General features: G+C 44.8%; 1 protein-coding gene across 3 annotated transcripts in view; it reads right to left on the bottom strand.

Annotated features, from left to right (window-relative positions):
• OSBPL3 (oxysterol binding protein like 3) overlaps nucleotides 1-21,256 on the bottom strand; it is an 812,031-nt gene that overhangs the window by 253,714 nt on the left and 537,061 nt on the right. For all 3 annotated transcript variants that reach the window (XM_085631654.1, XM_085631656.1, XM_085631655.1), the window contains one exon: nucleotides 20,545-20,701. In XM_085631654.1, coding sequence (XP_085487780.1) covers nucleotides 20,545-20,701 — 157 coding nt within the window. The remainder of the gene's footprint in view (nucleotides 1-20,544; nucleotides 20,702-21,256) is intronic.

The raw sequence follows: 21,256 nt of genomic DNA, 5'->3' as shown, positions 1-21,256 counted from the left end.
AACTTCTTGTGAGCTTTGGGAAGTGAGCAAATGTTTCATAATTTCTTACCATTGCAGAAGACAATGAATAAGTTTTACACCAGCATTTTAATATTAAACTGTGTTCTTTCTAAGAATGATATACAGTTTTATTTTTTGGGATAAGTATTATCACCTCAAACTACCAGCTTCAGTCGCCAGACTAATGTTGATGCTTATCAACAGTCTTAATAAAATACAGAGGAAATCTTAGTGTTGAGCCAGAAGAGCTGCAGTTGAGCAACATCTTTTGTTATACCTGCTCTGTTGCAATCACAATGCCTTGTAAATTAGCATTTTAGGTCTTCAACATCATTAAATGGTTCACAAAATGCTAAATATCTATTCTGTAGCATGTGTGGGTTGTGCAGCGCTTGAACTTCAATAGCCTGTGACAAGTTCATTAAAATACTTCAGATTACTAATGAGTTAAATGTATCCCTAGCTACTGATAACTCACATAACTCAGTGGCATTATCACTTGGGTGTTGTTCATCCTTTTCTGAACAACTGAAAAGCAGCCTCTTAACTCCCACAGTATCAATAGTGTCATCCTGTCTAGCAGTTATGTACTTCCTAATTGTTATTCTGAGATGGAGGTGTATCAGAAATTAGGAAAGTTGGTTAATAGTTTAACTGAGTTTTCTAGTCCTCCCATGCCTATAGGTGGATGGGACCTGGTGGATCTAAAAGATCTATTTAACTATGAACAATAATGACCCAATGGATGGGAAGTCATGACGAATTATTGCTAGGCCTTCTATTTCACCCAAGCAATGTGTAGTGAGAAGTTATAGAATGGAGAAGCTCCTTTTCTGGGACTACGTAAACAAAATGTTTCAAGCGCTTTCAGTTGCAAATTACAAGGATGAATTGGGACAATGTCAAACACCCATCAATCGGTCTCCTATATGGCACTTAATGCACGAAGTAATTAGCATCAATGCCCCAGGATGAAGGGTGGGAAAATAATAAAGGGATGTGTGGTGGGAGGGAGAATAGTCAGGGAGAAGCATGGATCATTGTAGAGCTTGATGGGACATCAAGTTTAACAACAGCAATTTCATTAATTTGACTATACAAACTAAAGGCATTGAAAATCATGAAGCATGATGTTCTTTGAAGTATCCTTCTGGCACATATATGTTGTTGGGATGTTTCGTTAAAAAAGGCTACACTGTCTACGAGTTTAGCACCAGAAGATGACAGGTCATAAAATTAAGAAGTTGAGTATTTCCTTCAATTCAAGACTCTCAGAAGGGAACATTAGATATACGTATCCGCATTGGTAAACGTTTGTGAGAATTGGCCAATATAAAGGGGAACCCCTGAGAACAAATAATAGGCAGATGATGCAGGGGAGACCGTAGTTGATGAACGAATGAGTATGCTTTTGTTGAATTGTGAATGAATGTTGGTATGATTGACTGCCTTGATTGTTTTGTGTGGGACCTATATATATTATGTATTGTGTATCTATTTAGTTACTATGTGAATTTTGATATAAACTGATTAACTATCTGTGGAACGGAGGCGACAAATACCTCACTACAGCGGTGTCCGGGCGCGGGGATCCTGTCCCCCGCGCTCGATCGATTAACGTCCCGGTCACCCAGGACACCCTCTCTTTCTCGTCCCCTGCAGGTACCGACTCCTGGATTTGGTGAACCGGAAACACTCGCCAGCCATCCCGGACGCAGAAACTGGACGACCTCGAGCGACCCGGAAGCACCCGCCCCTGACCCCGGAAGGGGCCAGCCAGACAACAAGCCGGAAGGTAGAAAAAGCCCCGAGGACGACGGAGCGTCGTTCGGAGCAACCGACTCGTGGCAGGAGACAACGGAGAGCGACGAACCCCCGACAGAGAGTGGCGCAGCACGGCTGGACCGAAGCAAGGAAGAAGACTAGGACGTCTGGACGGAGGACTGGTGACATCCTCAGGAGGAGGCTGGAGAGCTGCCGCAACTCGGACGAGAGTTGCGGCGGGGCACGTGAGTACACGTCACCTTTCTCCGTGGCCCTTTTGTACTTAGAGTTGTAAATATAGAACTGTAAATAACATAGGAGACACGCGCACTAAGACACAGTATACTTATCCCCCTTTTTCACGAGCACTGTATAAATCCCGATCACTGCCCCAGCACCTGGCACCTCTATCCCCTCCCCTCTCTTACTTGCCTTTTCCACCTCCCCTGTCCGTCCCGTCCTCACTTCACCCTTTCGTAAACCCTCACTCTCGGGTGTCGGTTGAAGTATTCCGACGGTGTCGCTCGGACTAATAGCCCTTACGCTTCTCTCCTTTGTTTCAAGCCTCCGTGGAGCCCCAGTACCATATCGAGGGGATCACCAGCTGCAAAGGAGAAGCCGGACTCGATCTCGACTCCACCACACCGAACCGGGTCACGAGCCAAGTCAACCGTCCCGTCCTGTTTTTTGACTCCGTACCTCTGTTCCCCTGTTGATTAAAGCACAGACATTGCTCACTATATTCGGCCTCCCTGCCTGTTATTCCGGTCCGCCCTGCCCACAAGTCCACAAGTGGTGTCAGAAGTGGGATCGCCCGGAGGCATGGAGGCCGCAGTCAAACAACTGGCAGAATGCCAGGAGCAACTGGGGAAGATGATGGAGAGATTCCTCAAAACAGCTGAAGACGATCGAGGACAGCTGCATGATGTGTTGAAAGGCCAGGGTACCGCGCAGGACCAAGCCCTCGAGAAACTCACCACTGTCATGGGACAACAAAGACCCGTCACCTCCCTGCCCTCAGTCGTGGTACAGAAGTATGTACCTGGAGAGGACCCCGATTACTTCTTCACGAACTTTGAGCGCCTAGCTCAGGCAGCTGCCTGGCCCGAAAACCGGTGGGGCCACTACTTAGGTCCCCTATTGACCGGTGAACTGCAGGCCGCCTACCAGCAGGCCAATATCCAGGGACAAACACCATACGCCGACATCAAGACCTGCATCCTGGAACGTTTAGGGATAGACGACGAGATATATAGGGTCTGACTCCGTCAAGCTAGGGAAGGACCCCAAGAAACTCCCAGGGCTCTAGCGTTTCGTATTCAAGATCTGGCCAATCGGTGGTTAAAATCGGCTACAGCCACTAAGGAAGACATTCTAGCCAAAATATATTTGGAACAATTTCTGGCTTCCCTATATCCTGCCACCCAGAAGTGGGTACGCCAACATTCACGTCTAACGCTCGACAGTGCGGTGGAAATAGCCAGCGCCTACAGCAGAGCCCAGGACTCCCAGCGACCCAAGGAGGAACATCATTCCCGCACACCTCCGGGGAACCATCCCCGGGTTATACGACCCCCTCAGGTGGTCAGGAAACCCGAGCCTGCTGCCCTCCTGCCTTATCCTGTCTTGCCTCGGCCCCATCCACCTGGACCCCAATGTTTTCATTGTGGTGGGTACGGACATATTGCTCGCGTCTGTCCTCAAAGGGAGGAGCCCATGGACATAGGGATGGCGAAAAACTATGTATGTCTCACCGCTGACACCACTCCTCCTCCGTTTCGATGCCCAGTGTGGATTGAAGGACACAGGATGATGGCACTGGCCGACACCGGCTGCAGACAAAGCGTCCTAAGACCCCAAGAACTGCCTCACCCTGTCGGGCCCGTGACAGGAACCGTGGCTATCAAATGTGTCCATGGCGACACCAAGCACTATCCGACCACAAAGGTCCATGTCCAAAACCCTACGGATATGGGTAGTCTGTTGACGGTGGGTCTTATACCTACCCTCCCCAAACAAGCGATATTGGGAAGTGATTATAGTGGTCTACCCCCTCTCCTTCAGGACACCACCGAATCTCTGAGGAAGTGGTGGGCCGAAGCTCCGTTTTCCCGTGGATCCCCTCCGGGGCGTCCAGCGGTCAAACCAACTAAGACCAAAAGACAGAAGAGGAACGAAAGGAAGGACTTTGCTATGGCCTTTCCTGCCCAAGTCGATATCCATCCATGGGAAACCGACCGGGAATTCCGCGCCACACAACAGGAAGACCCGGTGTTGCAGGAGGCCTGGGCTCGTGCGCTGGATGCTGAAGATCCCCTACATGTAGGTCCTTATTTCTTCCGGAAAAACGGACTCCTCTACAGAAAGGGAGGACCCCAACAACCACCCCAGCTGGTTATCCCCGGGTTGTTTCGTGATAAAGTATTGTTCCTAGCACACAGCCATTTGCTGGGAGGGCATTTCAGTGACGAAAAAACCGGTCAGACCATCCTAGATAAGTTTTACTGGCCAGGGGTACACGGACAGATCAAACAGTATTGCCGGGAGTGCCCGGTCTGCCAACGGAATAGTCGATATCGGCCCCCCAGGGTTCCTCTCCAGCCCCTTCCCATCATTGATGTCCCTTTCACAAGAGTGGGCATGGACATTATAGGACCATTGCTTCCCTCGAGATCCGGATGTAGATATGCTCTCGTACTGGTGGACTATGCCACCGCTTCCCGGAAGCAGTACCCTTACGCCACCCCACCACTCAAAACATTGCCAAAGCCCTCATATCCATTTTTTCAAGGGTGGGTTTTCCTCGCGAGATATTGACTGACCAGGGGACACCCTTTGTATCCGCCCTGATGCGCCAAGTCTGCTCCCAGCTAGGCATCAAACAAATACGAACAGCTGCCTACCACCCCCAGACAGATGGGCTAGTAGAGCGATACAACGCCACCCTTAAGACAACACTTAAAAAACTTTTGGGCCTCGAAAGTAAAAGATGGGAGGAGATGCTTCCCCTGGCGCTGTTTGCCATCAGGTGTAAGCCGCAAAGCAGCACAGGATACTCACCATATGAATTATTGTATGGAAGAGCCCCACGGACACTCTTAGATATGGCAAAGGAAGCGTGGGAAGCCGAACCCGACAGAACCCGACCCTTACCAGAATACGTGGACAACCTGAAGACCCACTTGGAACAGATAAGGGTCATTGTGAGGCAAAACCTGGTAGCCGCTCAAGACACCCAAAAACACCAGTACGATAAGGGAACCAAAGCCCGGAAGTTCAGCCCTGGCGATCTAGTACTGTTACTATTGCCTTCTTCCGACCACAAGTTACTAGGACAGTGGCAGGGCCCCTTTCCGGTGCTAAGAGCCGTGACTCCCGTTACCTATGAAGTGGAAACAGAACCCACCCGAGGTATCACGCAGATATATCACGTGAACCTCTTGAAGAAGTGGGAGGGCCCCCGTCCTGTCCTGTCCAATACAATAGCCCCTCCCTTTGAAGGGTGCATTGACCCTGACCTCCCCGAACCTAACAAACAGGATCTCAGGAAAGCCCTGTCCTCGGTGCAAACAGTCTTTTCCTCCCTTCCAGGACACTCCACCGTGGTTGAACATGCCATCCACACGGAACCAGGAAAAACCGTGAGACAACGGCTCTACCGCATCCCTGAAGCACGTAGAGCCATCATCAGAGAGGAGACGAATCAAATGTTGAAAATGGGCATCATAGAGCCCTCCAACAGCAGCTGGAATTCCCCCATAGTGTTAGTACCCAAGCCAGATGGCTCCACCAGATTCTGTATTGACTTTAGAGAAGTGAATAAAATATCGGCCTTCGACACCTATCCCTTACCCCGCGTAGACGAAATGGTGGAACGCATAGGCAAAGCTAAGTACATAAGCACCCTGGATCTCTGCAAGGGTTACTGGCAAATCCCCCTCAAAGAAACAGATAAACCCAAGACCGCCTTTTCCACCCCTGAGGGTTTGTTTCAGTTTAAGGTGATGCCTTTTGGGCTTCACGGTGCCCCGGCTACGTTTCAAAGAGCCATGAACTTGGTACTACAGCCACACCTAAGGTATGCCGGGGCATACCTGGATGACATCGTCATTTATAGCGACGGTTGGGAGCAGCACTTACAACACTTACGTTCTGTAGTGGCCTCTCTGGGGAACAGTGTCTTTACCATCAACCCCTCCAAGACCACCCTAGCTGCCCAGAGTGTAAAATACCTTGGATACCTGTTGGGGGAAGGGCTCATACGGCCTCAGAACAACAAGATCAAAGCCATTCAGGCCATCCCCTTCCCTCAAACCCGGAAGGAACTTCGTGCCTTTCTGGGTTTATTAGGGTACTATAGGAGGTTTATCCCGAATTTCTCCCAAACCGCGGCCCCTTTAACTGATTTATTGAAGAAAACCACGAGAACTGAAGAACTGCTCAGACATCCCTCAACCCCGATGGTACACGCCTTTGAACGGCTGAAGCAGTCCCTACTCTCGGAGCCGGTGTTAGTCAGCCCGGACTATACCCAGACTTTCATCTTGCAGACTGATGCCTCTGATCAGGGCTTAGGGGCTGTTCTTTCACAGAAGGACTCGACAGGGATCGAACGACCAATATTATACCTCAGCAGGAAGCTTTTTCCCCGAGAAGTAAATTATGCAGTAATAGAGAAAGAGGCCCTAGCCATTAAGTGGGCAGTGGAAAGTCTTAGGTACTACCTGGAGGGGCGTGAATTTATATTATACACCGATCATGCCCCTCTAGAATGGATGGCCCGTAATAGGGGCCACAATGACCGAGTCCTTCGGTGGTTTCTCTCCCTTCAGCCCTTTCGGTTTAAAACCGTACACCGGAAAGGACTACAACAGGGCAACGCTGATTATCTGTCCCGGTATCCACCTCCCAGCCCCCCTACCAGAAAGACAGCTAGGGAAAGGGGATGTGGAACGGAGGCGACAAATACCTCACTACAGCGGTGTCCGGGCGCGGGGATCCTGTCCCCCGCGCTCGATCGATTAACGTCCCGGTCACCCAGGACACCCTCTCTTTCTCGTCCCCTGCAGGTACCGACTCCTGGATTTGGTGAACCGGAAACACTCGCCAGCCATCCCGGACGCAGAAACTGGACGACCTCGAGCGACCCGGAAGCACCCGCCCCTGACCCCGGAAGGGGCCAGCCAGACAACAAGCCGGAAGGTAGAAAAAGCCCCGAGGACGACGGAGCGTCGTTCGGAGCAACCGACTCGTGGCAGGAGACAACGGAGAGCGACGAACCCCCGACAGAGAGCGGCGCAGCACGGCTGGACCGAAGCAAGGAAGAAGACGAGGACGTCTGGACGGAGGACTGGTGGCATCCTCAGGAGGAGGCTGGAGAGCGGCCGCAACTCGGACGAGAGTTGCGGCGGGGCACGTGAGTACACGTCACCTTTCTCCGTGGCCCTTTTGTACTTAGAGTTGTAAATATAGAACTGTAAATAACATAGGAGACACGCGCACTAAGACACAGTATACTTATCCCCCTTTTTCACGAGCACTGTATAAATCCCGATCACTGCCCCAGCACCTGGCACCTCTATCCCCTCCCCTCTCTTACTTGCCTTTTCCACCTCCCCTGTCCGTCCCGTCCTCACTTCACCCTTTCGTAAACCCTCACTCTCGGGTGTCGGTGGAAGTATTCCGACGGTGTCACTCGGACTAATAGCCCTTACGCTTCTCTCCTTTGTTTCAAGCCTCCGTGGAGCCCCAGTACCATATCGAGGGGATCACCAGCTGCAAAGGAGAAGCCGGACTCGATCTCAACTCCACCACACCGAACCGGGTCACGAGCCAAGTCAACCGTCCCGTCCTGTTTTTTGACTCTGTACCTCTGTTCCCCTGTTGATTAAAGCACAGACATTGCTCACTATATTCGGCCTCCCTGCCTGTTATTCCGGTCCGCCCTGCCCACAAGTCCACACTATCTGAACTATTATAATAAAAGGAATGGAAACTTTGTAACCAGTGTTCCTTTGTAATCATGTTTTGATTTTGTCCGCGTGTCAGCCCTGGGGTTGTTCTATATCATTTTGACCCTATCTTGGGCTTGTATGTATCTTAGCGCATAGGCAGATGTTTTTTTCCTGTAGTATTTCTTGGTTTGTGGGAACTGGACCAGTTCTTAATTAAATATGCAGACAAGCAAGAAAAAGACATCAATTTGTGCACTACTTGTGAGGAATATGCAGAGGTGGGTCCAAATTAAGGTGAACGACAAACAGTGTGACTTTAGAGTTTCTGACAATAAAAATTATTACTAATAGGGGGCAGTGCACCATTCAGAGAGGCAATGGTATTCGTCATGAAACAAAGAACTTTTTGGAATATGGACACTTATCACAAGTCAGTTACTTAACACCGGTTCTCCTCCATGTCTCATTTGGAATACAGTTCACATCTTAGAGTTATAACAGTGCATAAGAAATGGCACAGTGATTTGGCTTAGCTTTTAATGAAATTAAAATGTCATGCTAAATTTCCAATGCAAATTCTGACCATCCACCACCATGGAAAGGTGTCATAATGCAAAAGCTGTTCCGGCAGGACTCAGGCAAAAGGACATGTCTAACCAGCTCCAAAATGCTCAGAGGCAGAGGGGATTGAAGAATTGTACAAGTGCGCCTCTACCAAAGAAAAGACACGAAAAGGACAAGAGTTACTTCTAAGAATGTTTTCCAGAGAAGAAATAGTAGATTCCACAGCAATGTCTATACCATGTTAACAGTGCAATAACAGTTGACACGTTGACAAACTATATAAGCTATTGACAGCTACCTCATCCCGATCATTTAGTGATGAGTGCCAAACAGATGAGCACATTCACTTGTACCATGTGAATGCTAATACATAATGTATTCAACCATGAGCTCATTCCTACCATTTCGTATGCAAGTGTAATACTGATCTGTAGACCTGTGTAGGCTAATGCATAATGCATTGACAACTACCTGGTCTGTTATATAGTGATGACAGTGCAAAACCGAATAGCATACTCACTGGCAAACTATGTAATCTACTGTATAATATAATGACATGTGCCTCATCCCAGTGAACTTGTAATAAAACACCCAGGTTATCCACGCTCTTGAAGGGCTTCATCCTGATAGGTTTATACAGGTAACTATTGCCGCTATTAATAAAGTCCAGCTGTGAATTCTTACACTATAGTAACCCAAAACATGAGCAACTTTCAAACATATACATATTTGGACACATTACGGAAAAAACTATCTCAAAAACCTAGGACACTGGCACTGAATGAAATACTTCATGTGCAGCTGTAGTCCTTGTGAAGGAGCAGAATTGTCCTAGGACGTGTGCTGTGGTGGGTGGAAGAAAATTGTTAATTATGTGCAGCTCTGCAAATATCAGCTAGGCACGTGGTATTAGTATCTGCCTGGCTCACAGACAGACAGACATACTTACTTAACCTATTGGCGGTTGCCAGTAGGTAGTTCTAGCTTGCACATGGAAAGTTTCGGGGTGATATCAAGCGTGGACCGAGAAAAATTGGATGGGGGGGCGGGACAAAAAAGTGTTTTTCCCATGTTAATTCCCATAGAGATTTTAGTTGCAACTACAGCCTGAACCTCTGTCCAAAATGACACCAAATTCGGCAGAAAGGTAGCTCTTGGTCAGGAAAGAACCCTTGTTGTTACTGGGTATAAATCCGTCCTGTAGTTTGAGACATTAAAGAAAATTCACATTTGTATATATAGGGACACAGTTCCTTCATGACCCCGGCGCAGTGCATTGTGGATCCATGCACCAGGAGCAATGCTGTTATTGACTGCTCTGAACATAACATTGCACACACCCTTTTGTAGAGCAGAACTGTGTCTCTGGGGGATGATGTATGAAGACAAAAAGTATAGTAAAAATTCAGCGTAGGGGTACCCGGACCCCATGGATGTGTTGTAGGTGTGTATAAGAGACAGTTTGAGTTTTACAAAGCTGTACGTTTTTTTCTTTCCCGTGGATGGCTTTGTGACTCTAGTACGGCACCCAGCGAGGCACCCTCATGTAAAAAAGCTGTCACACATTTTTTATACAGTAATGTACACAATCATAGATCCACTGAGGCACTTATACATCCATACACTCTGCCACTCAGAAGGTCATGAACCCAGTCAGAGACCCACTCACACACTTTCTCAGACGTTTGTGCACTCAGTCTCACACATCCACTTACAGACCTACTCAGACACTCATGCACCCACTCACAGACCATCTCAGAGATTTATGCACCCACTCACAGACCCACTCACAGACTTACACACCCACTCATAGGCCTACTCAGAGATTTACACACCCACTGATCCACTCAGACTCATGCACCAACCAACAGACCTACTCTCACTCATGCACCCACTCACAAATCCACTGACAGACTAATGCAGTCACTCACAAACCCACTCAGACTCATCCACCCACTCAGACTCATGCATCCACTCACAGACTGCATGAGAGACTCACACCCCCACTGGCAGACCCAGGGATATACTTATGCAGCCACTCCCACACCAAGATGATTACACTCACTCACACACCAATTGAAAAACTCACTCACAGACCAAACTAAGACACTAATGCACTCACTCACACACTCGCTCTCAAAGGTTACAGTTAGGAAATACAATTATAAAAACCTTAGAAAATCTCTTAAAAAACCAAGCGTTACAGGGATGTTATAGTTAGGAAATATGATAAAAAAAACCTGAGCAAGTCACTGAAAAAAACACAAAGGTTGGAGGGACGTTATAGTTAGGTTCTCATTTTATTTACAAAACCAGAGAACCTCAGCAGTTATAATTACCTAAGCCAACTATATCTTACAATGCCTCAATGCACTGCTTATGACCTCACATATTACATCACTCATGACATGGTCAGTGACATCACTGATAACATCTCAAATTACATCATTGATGAGATCACTGATGACATTATCCACAGAACTACTCACATATCCATTCACACCCCCATGGAATGTCTCATACACCCACTCCCACTCACATACTCATACAAGCACTCACACACCCACTCTGACCCATAGAGTCACTCACACATCCACCAATACAGCCACTCTCACATCCAGTCATACATACATACAGAAACTTACACACCCACTTGTACACCCATACAGTCACTCACCCACCCATACAGTCAGTCACTCACACACCTACTCACTCACCCATACAGTCACTCACACAGCCACTTACTCACCCATAGTTACACACACATCCACTCACTTACTCATACATATACTAACACATGTACTCACTCACCTATACAGTCACTGACACAAGCACACACACAGCCATACATCCACACTCACATTCACTCATTCACCCATAGTCACTCACACACCCACACCCACCCATACAACACTTATGCACCCACTCACTCACCCATACAGCCACTCACATACCATCACTCACCTATACTTCCTCTCACATATCCACTCACTCACTTATACACCATTGGCGCACACACACTCACTCACCCACACAGCCACAGTCATACCAATAGAGCTACTCACACACTTACCCATACAACCACTCACAACACACATAGAGCCACTCATACACCTACTCACACATGGATAGACAGTCACACAGCCAAACACATAATATCTGTTAAAAATAGTATCGCTCATTAGTAGTAAATAAAGGTTACCAATTTAACATTTGTAGTATTTCATATGGTTAACACTCACACATTTAGAAAACAATCACTGGATGATGCCATCAGTGATGTCATTTGAAATATCATCATTGATGTCATCAATGATGCCACTGACCATGTCATGAGTGATGTAATATGTGAGGCCATAAGCAGTGCATTGCAGGGGCGTAAGTTATATTAGGTCAGGTAACTATAACTGCTGAAATTCTATTGTTTTATACGAGTGAAATGTGAGCATAACTATAACGTCCCTGTAACCTTTACATTTTTTTAAAGTTTATATCTTAACTATAATGTTCCCGTAACCTTTAGTTTTTAAGGGAATATAGTCATGTCCTAAGCTTGGGTGGGCTCAGCAAAATGTTAGTGACAACTGACGAGACCAATTAGTCAAGGAGGGATGGCTGAAAGACCTCCTTGTTAATCCTATTTTGTATTATACAAAAAACAAAAAGGTCATGGCCAACACCAGACCTAGCAATTAGAATTTCAAGGCAAAACATTATTTTTGCTTTTATCCTTCCTTGAAGTTTTGCCTGTATTTTACAACTGAATTTAATTTATGTATTTTTTATCTATGCTCAAAACTTAATGTTCCTTATTTTGTGAGCAACATGCTGTAGCATTTTAAATAAAACAAGAGGAGCAGTAGACTGATGTAATAGCAGGAATATCTCGTGATTTAATTCCAAAGATAAAATAAATCTCCATTGCTACAAAAATACACAGTTGTTTAGCACAAAGTGAGAATACATCAAGATCAGAGCAAATATGTGAACCTCGTTTATAACAAATAATGGTGTTAGTTTAAAGCTATCGACTTCTACACTTCCTAAAGGATCCATATTTTTAACCATTTCAGGAAATCCCCAAAGGCTCTAGGATATTGTGGTATAGACTGCAATATTTTTTCTACAGAAAGAAGGAAATTTTGCAGCATGCAACAGCATTTTGTAATTTAAGACCATCCCCATACCACATCTTTTGCTACATGCATCATATGGCAGCTGTTTGGAACACTAACAACCAAGTGATAGATTTCCTTTAACAAGGGGGGAGGAGTTGGCCTAACGGCTAGGGCGCTCAACCTCAGACCTGGGGAACTGGGTTCGAGTCTCGGTAGTGACGCTGAACATCCTGTGATTCTGGGCAAATCACTTAATCTCCCCGTGCCTAACAAAAAATGAATGTGTGTCCTCATGTAACGTAACTGGTGCTATGTAAAGCGCTCTGATACCCGATTGGATTCGGGTCAAGTTCGCGCTATATAAAACTCTGCAAATAAAAAAAAAAAAAGTACTGGTTCTTAGAATAGTCAATCCGTTTGGCCTAATTGAAGTCAACCAACACTACAAGTACCAAAAGGCATTTGCATTCTAAATTATAAACTGGAATGGAAATGTAAGGCTAAAGTGACTTGGAGACATCTGGTAACTCTGCCCATCCCTGGCATTCTCCCCTTACCAAACACGCACTCAGACCGGTTATCTTTTCTCTTCCACCTAAAGCATCTCATGCCTGGTGAACTGTCTCCACCTAAATACACACCGCATAAGCCCATAGCTTAGAAGTGTTGAGGAGGAGAAGACCAGGACCTGTCATGGAGGGCAATTGTTCCAAACATACCCAGCTTGGCCGTGATGTCTAGGCTCTGGTAAGGATTTATATATGAGCTGATAAGCTCCTATCTTCTCTACAAAAAGGGCAATGTGAGTCAGGTGTTTTGTGGGTGGAGTTCAGTGTAAAATATGCAAGAAAAGAAGTGTTCTCCTGATTGTATATTTTATTGATTCAGTCTTGTAGCTCTTGGCTAGTAAAAAGACGGTTCTCTTCGTTATATCCTTTAAATTTTGCTGGATCATGCTGGTTTGCGGATTACTGAAAGTAAATGGACACACACAAAGGGACAGATGTTCATTGTTCGTGTAAGGCAATTGACTGTCCAGATAAATTGATTGTATCAGTAGACCAACTATGCTCAAGACCCAACATTTGTGGACCCATCATAGGTAAAAGTGACGTGTGGAACCTTAAACATTTCATCTCTCTTTTAGATGTATTTTAAAAGAGGGTATTGTCCTGACAACTGGAAGAATAAAATTCCTTATATAGCCACAATCCAAGAGAAGTGGTCTAGAGCTCTTTTCTTTATAAAAACAGGAGTTTTGATTACAGGGCATCTATGTTCTTAAGGTAACAGATACCACCTGTAATTAGCAGTTTCTGTTCAAGATAGTAGGGAGTTTTCAGAGTGGAATGATTTATGTACAGGTGTGACGTTACTGTACCTTCAGGTACCAGAGACTAGCCTAACCATGGCAGGTAGAGCGGCCTTCAGCACAGTCAATTGCATCTTTGGAATCATTATGATGAATGATTTGCCACAATGTAACTTAGCCAGGACTAGATATTGAACCACTGTTTTCAAATTGTCTTCCCATACTTTTGGTTTTATTTCTATCAGCTGTCTTGAGTGAAATTGAGCACTATTTGCTAAGGCACTTAGTGGGAAAGATTGTCCAGCATGAAGCCCATGGACTAAGTGCAATTGATAATAAGAAGGTAGCAGTCAAGCAAGTCCAGTATGTTTAAAAATAATAGAACTGGTATTTTACAATATGAGGAGATGAGCAAGAATTCTGCTTTGAGTGGATTATGGTTAAGGTGATGTTGGAAAACCCATTGCGAGAAACCTTTTAGGGTAGGTTAATATCTTATTCCATTCACTGTCTGACTTCATGACCCATGATCCCACCCCATCTGGTCCTGAAGGTCAACAATGGCCTCAGCCCCATATTGTTCAAAGCCCTATAGAACCATATCACGCGGTGTTGTGCTGAGCCCATGGAAAGTAAGAGCTGGACTACTGCATGAGGTGTGGGCTCATCCAGTCTTCTGTCCCAGAGATCTGCAATAGTCAATACCAATGCCTCATAGTTCCGAAATTGACCTCGGGGCAGTGCATGGTGTTCCGATAGTTCTTCTAGTGGCATGAGAGCACCTAACAGGAAGCAAACCCCTGCTGTCATTAGACTGGCCTCTGTCCAAGCTGAGAGTTGGCCAGTGGCAAAATAGGTGACAGGATCCCCATGAGGCAGACCCACCAATGACAAAGCAGGGGCATAAAGTGGAGCTCTTCGGGTGCGCACCATGAATCAGCGCTAACAATGTAGAGCTACCAGAAATAGTTTGCTCAGCTGTGGAATAGCCACTTTAGGACATAGCAGCCGGGCCAGTAGGATTCCTCGGTAAGGGGTTAGGCCAATAAGGTCCAATTCGCTCCTTTGGGATTTATCAAGCCATCGGGCTACCCATTGAATTTTTTAAGCTAAATACTACCCCACAAAGTAGGGCGTGCCTAGGCCTCCATCGTCTAGTGAGTGTTTTATGGTGGCAAGCAACATTCTAAGGCAGCCTCCATCCCATCTGAATTCATGGAGCAGGACATCTAACTGTCTGAACTACGCAACAGAAATCTTAACCAGGGATTGTGAAGAAATATTATAAGCGAGATAGCATCACCATTTTGGGTATTGAGATTCGGGCCATAATTGGTAATCGTAGGGATCTCCAAAATGTGACAGGCCTTAAGGAAGCGAAACGCTCCTCCCAAGTTTCCCTCTCACAGATTATTTAGTTTATGATATATCGGAATACCCAGGTATTTCAAGATTGCAGTACCCATGTAAGTCCGGGAGGAAGGTCTGGTGGTTGGGGAGCTCCCTGTTGACAGGGGAACATACAGGTTTGGTTTTTGGTCCTATTGACATGTAGGCCTGACAATACTCCAATCCCTCCAGGTGACGGATTGCATCTTGAGCCCCAGTAGGGCCATCACAAAGGTACAGAAGGAAGTCATCTGCAAAAAGCAAGATGACATGTTCATGACATCTACCATTATGCTACCACCTATACCCTCCGTCTACAATAGCTCTGTTAAAGGTTCAAAAGCTGGGCGAATCACAGAGGAGATAGTGGGCAGTCCTGCCTTGTGCCCCGAAATATTTCATAGTTGGAGGTCATAGAATCAGTCTTAACCTGCACCCTTGGTCCATAATAGAGTAGAGTAACCCATTCAATCCTGTCCCCCATTTCCATCCTACATATGACCTTCAACATGAAGTCCCACCGTAAGAATCAAAGCCCCTCTCAAGGTCCACCAACATGAGCATCGCCTCCAGTTAAGCCTGTACTTCTGGGTGGCAGAGAATATGGTACAGGCTCCTGAGGTTGTGGGAGGTACTGTGGTTCGGTATGAAACCAATTTGGTCTTTGCTTCTCTATATGCTGGTTTTGGTCCACAATCTACATGCTAGCACCTTACTTAGGATCTTGAAATCCATGTTTAGCATGGACAGAGGATTAACTACGGAAGTGGGCGCACCTGAGATTTTGGTCTTGGGGAGGGGAATCACAGTCGCACTCGTCGTAGAGTCGGACAGGCTGCCAGCCCTTAAGGATTCAGCGTAGAGTGCTTCTAGCTTTGGGGCTATCTGACCTGTAAAAGCAGAGTAAAACTCTGTTGGCCGTTTGTTGGGCCCTGGGATCTTGCCAGTAGCAGTTTCCTTAATAGCATGTCGTATCTCTTGAACGGTTACTGGTCCTCAAACAGATTCTGGTGCCTCTGGTGGCAGTGTTAGGAGAGGCAGAGAGTCCAAGAACCGATCTTGTAAGCTTTCTGAGAGTGCCCTAGGGTGAAAATATGGTGACTTATAGTAGTCCCTAAACTCATCATTAATGGCCCTTGGGCAATAGATATGCGCCCCTGCAGCAGATCATGGGTGTGCCTCACGAATCAGGTGAATGAGCCATGCCAGGAGCCTCCCTGATTTACTCTATTCTTCGTGGGTCCGGGCTCTGTAGTTTTTATAATGGTGGCATCTCAGACATTCCGAGTTGGTATTATTACGTTCCTTTGAATCTAGTAGCCTTCGGGGCTAAACGGGGTCCGTTCCTAAGCTATTGTCTAGAGTATGAAGAGTGACATCTAGTGTGTGTAGCTCTTCCTACTGACTGACCGATGCAGTGGCCCCTGACTACAACTTTGAAGGCTTCCTATTCTATAAGGACAGATGATGCAGAGCCTTTATTATTAAACTACTCTGTGATGGCGGTGTGTAGTGAACTCCTGTAACAAGTGTCCTCAAGCGCCGCCGGTTATAGTCACCATGAGGAAATCACTGACTTATCATCAATCATTGAAACCCTAGAAGTAGAGGGCTGTGGTCTGAGAGGACGTCCTAGATATTCAGTAAAGATCTATATTGGCTCAGCCTCTCTGTGCACAGGAATCTGTCCAACCTAGTGTAGCAAGCATAAATGTGAGAGTAATAGGAGTAGTCTTGTTCAGTACAGTTTTGTGTGCGCCACACGTCAGTCAGCTCCCAGTGTTGTAGCCACTAACACAAGCCTTTCACTATTCTATGAGCTTGTGCTCCAGGTACGGGGGCAAGGAGCGATCCAGGAGCACATCTGTAACAAAACCCCGCCTACCAAATGCCCCAAGGGTGCCAATAGTCAATGAGTGAATGGAGAAACGTCAACTGGTCTCGATTAGGTGCATAAATGCTCCCCAAGATCACCTCCTTTCCCAATAGCCTGCCCTTCACCAAGGCATACAGCACTTCCTTGTCAACTGATGATTATGCAAGTTCAATAGGGGTCTCAGCCCTGATCCAACAGATATCACATTGTATACTTGGACTTTAATATTTGCTGTTAACGTTGCAACATGGGCTCAAAACCAAACCAGCAAAGTGCAGAGGGGTAAAAAGCTTGAATTAGATGAAAGTATCACACAAAAATAGGGTACCTTCCTGCCATGAATTTTGTTGGTATGTGGAAAGTATTGTGTCCAGTTTTCTACACTATTCCATGTGCAAGATGACCACTATCATTTCACAGATACCTGGTAAATAAAACTTGCATTGAATGTTCAAAGCATGGATTTTTGGGCAGTGGGCCGGTTATCGATACTGACTTGTTAGAAAAGGGTACCGATGTATATAAGGGTTTTACCCATTCTGTGTCTGGATGTAAATGTAATAATATAGATTGGCCACAATTCTTATGAGCCAGCCATTCCACCAATCAGTGAAAGAATTAAACACTGCCAATTAATCAGATACAATTTTAACAGTCCTAGATTCTCTACAGTGTATAAACGTATTAGACCAGGTCTACAACAGGCTTCTAAACCCTGCACCTTTCATTTAAGCACACAACACTGCAGGGAATACAAGAAATAAACTACTATATTTTAGTGACATCCCTAGACAACAAAACGCTAGCAAAATAATCCTAGACGAGTTTTCCTTGCTGGTCCCTTGTATAGTAAAGGTGCACTATGCTGGCCCCTTCAGGAAGAAATAAAAATGACTCCTCTCAGTTTCCTTTCTTTGAATGGTATTTTAGTTTGTGGTTGTGCAGGTGCTTATCAGTGTTTATATGTTTACACAGGTTAAGGGCTGTGTTACGTTCAGTTGGGTTTTATCAGTTATTATAGGTTTATATCTAAAATAGGTTAGCCTAAATATATTGTTGTTAAAAGCATAAAAGTACTCGATTGGGTGAGCAATGATTTCTTACTTGTGATTTTCAATTAAAGAATATTTCTTTCCAAGCTCACCAAGCTGATTGTGTAACTATAGAAGTTGTGGTGGGCACACTTTTTATACACACAGACAGGATAAAACAGGAAATATACATCTTTGGGAAGTCTTTCTAAAGTTCACTGATTTAACCTGATTTTCAAGTCTTAGTAAAAATAAGAAATGATTACTGGCCAGGGGTATACTAACAATTTGTTACTCCTTATTACACACAGGTGTAACCAAATAGGATGCACCTAGTTGAGGGCAGAACGGTTGGTTGGGCAAGCCTGCCAACCCAGCAGACAGGGTTTACTAATGGGGATACAGAAAATAGATGGCCTCTAAACCTTGCTGCATAGTAGGAGGCTGAATGCAGGTCTTGGGGAGAGCTACCAAGTGGCCCCAATTATGTAGCTTTCATGCACAGTACTTTGACACAGGAGGACCAGCTTCTCACTACTACTCAAATTGACCCTAACATTTTTAAAACAATCTTGTGGCTTCACACTTAATTTGCGAAGTTTCCAAAACATTCACACATTTGATAGCCGTAGGTCTTCACAAATTTCCACACATATTATACATGAGGACACAAGTGTGCAGCTTATTTTTGGATTCTGCTACTTTATGTTAATTAAGCAAACACAAGGAGATGATGGAGGGAGCGCTGAAACTTTTCAGACACTCACCCCCAGTCACAGATCTGGGTTGAATACATTATCGTTCTTTAGCTCCTTGTGTTTACTTTCTGTAAATTGATATTCTTTTCTTTGTATCAAACTTTAGGTGCAAATGGTGTTTTGAAAGTGGTTGCTACACTGCAAAAAACTAAGAAATGATGACTAGAATGCTTGAATTAATCTTAGCCACTGGTAATTACTCAGGCTGCATCCCAGTATATCAATTTTTTGCCCACCATGCCACATCAGATTTGACCCAGCCTTTTACAAATCAGCCTTGGTACTGCTCCAATAAAACAGTCTAGCCCAAACTGCCAAGCCAGGTCATCTCTAAAACAGAAAACCAGGTAACCCAAGATTGGTTTTGAACTATTTGGCCCCTTTTCAGTCGGGTCCAGCTTGCCAACAGTGGCACAGAGAGCATAGGACCCACGTCAGGGCATACATGTCACACATTGAGCGTCACAATGAAGAATACAAAAAAGTGATAGTAGGAATGATTGAATTAATCTCAGACACTGGTAATTACATGACTGCATTCCAGTCCATCTTTTTTGCCCACCATGCTACCTTCAGATTATACCCGGCCAGTGGTTGTTGCAATCATAAGCAATGTTTGTCTATTTTTTATTTTTTGATGCTATCTAGAATTACACGAAATATTGCCTCAGCAAAAATGTTAACAAAGCTTAGTCACAGATGTTTTAATATCAATCCAAAATGATCACGGTATCACTGTGCAGTGGCGATTTTAACAAATCTGGTACCCAACACAGGGGTGTGAAGGTCTGAGCCAATTAAATACAGCTACGAGTTGGTCAGAATGATAACAGGTGCTGATAAACACACCCAAAAATAGCAACACACAGTGGCTTCCAAGGCCAGTTCGGTATATCAATGAATGTGATGGATGTGAAAGCATACAATGGAAACTGGGACTCTTCAAAAAGGCAAAAGTAAAATTAATGGCATAATTCGCAGCACACTAAGAAACCTAGTTGATTAACAGTTTGAAGGAAGGTGTAAGTTATGTTCCATTATGTAACATTATGCAGCAACATGAATGGGGCTTAAGGTATTGGGGGTGGGCAATGAAAACTAGAAAAAATGCAAAGTCAGTAAGCTGGTACAAAAGTAAGCATACAACCAACCCGATCAAACTGCTCCATGGAGCAAACAGGTGATATAACCAGAATACATCAAATTGGCGGTGTAAGGAGAACATTATCAACTCAGTGTCTAGCCTACTTGGCAATGGACAAACTTAAATCTCACTCGGAAATGAGAGAGTTTAGTTCTGCCAGAAAATGAGCAAAGCCTAATCTTCATCATGGTGACTGTGTCCACGGCACTCGTGCTATAAAAATAAGAAAAAAACACACTAAACATTAAAAAGTACCTAAAGGACCCAATTTAATCAAAGACATACAGGGAGTCTATTAAAATGGGTCTTGCTGTCCAGTTCAGAATACACACCTAACAAGGTCATGACTGTTTTGAGCAATTACATGCTCACTTGAAGTATGAGCAGATGTCTTTCTATAGATGATGTTGAATGCATGAACACGTTCTTTATTGGTTTTCAGTTCAAAATAGATCACACATACACAATACTATTTTTTGTTACCAATGGAAGTTTCCTGAAGTAAATGCACAACGCTTACGAAGATATTTTCAAGGATTAAGGTTTCATAAAAAACAGGCACAACCAAATAGATTTCTTCTTGCAGTCTATTTTAAGACGCTTCTAATAATAACTCTAATTCACTATTACCTACCTTTATGACCAACGCGACACAAATCTTCATGCATTTTAGAAAAATCTGAATAGTTTTCGGGCCCATCAGAGTATGGTTTCTCCTCTGCATAGTCAATGGTAGATAAATTTGGATTGGAAGCATGTAGTCTTGTTTGACCAGCTAAAGAAGAAGGAACCTACAACACAAAAACTTGCATGTGACATCTTTTTAAATGAAAGACGGAGCTCTAACAAAAACATTGGGATTGCTAATCCACTTTCTGATTAGTAGCTAGTTAAATTTGTGTGACTTTGTATTCCTCTTTTTAATGCATTCTTTATCATTAACAGAAAAATAATACCATTGGTTTCATTCATAAATAAATGTGTTTGTAAATTAGAATGTCAATCTTAACACCATGAAAATAGGCTTCCATATACCTTATCCTGATGCATAGAATCGTGATCCAATTAACATCCTGAGCCTAAACCACAGTTGCTATGCTTGAACGTCTTCTATCACTGTAGTATGGAAATTACTCTCAGAGCGGGTCTTTCCCATTCTCAACGTGAGGGTATCCCTGCCGCCTAGTGGTGGGACCAGAAACGGATTCCATGGATATATCAATACATGGCTTGCATGCTTGTACTGAATGCATAGGTATATGTGCCAGCTTACATTTTTCTTCAAAATGGTGGGGTTCAGAACCTGCTCTTTTGACGTGCAGAGAATTGCCGTTATAGGGCCTCAA

The sequence above is a fragment of the Triturus cristatus genome, chromosome 10 (genome assembly GCF_964204655.1).
Source record: "Triturus cristatus chromosome 10, aTriCri1.1, whole genome shotgun sequence".
NCBI lineage: Eukaryota > Metazoa > Chordata > Amphibia > Caudata > Salamandridae > Triturus > Triturus cristatus.
The sequence above is the reverse complement of the archived record's forward strand: the minus strand, read 5'-3'. Positions and strand labels throughout refer to the sequence as shown.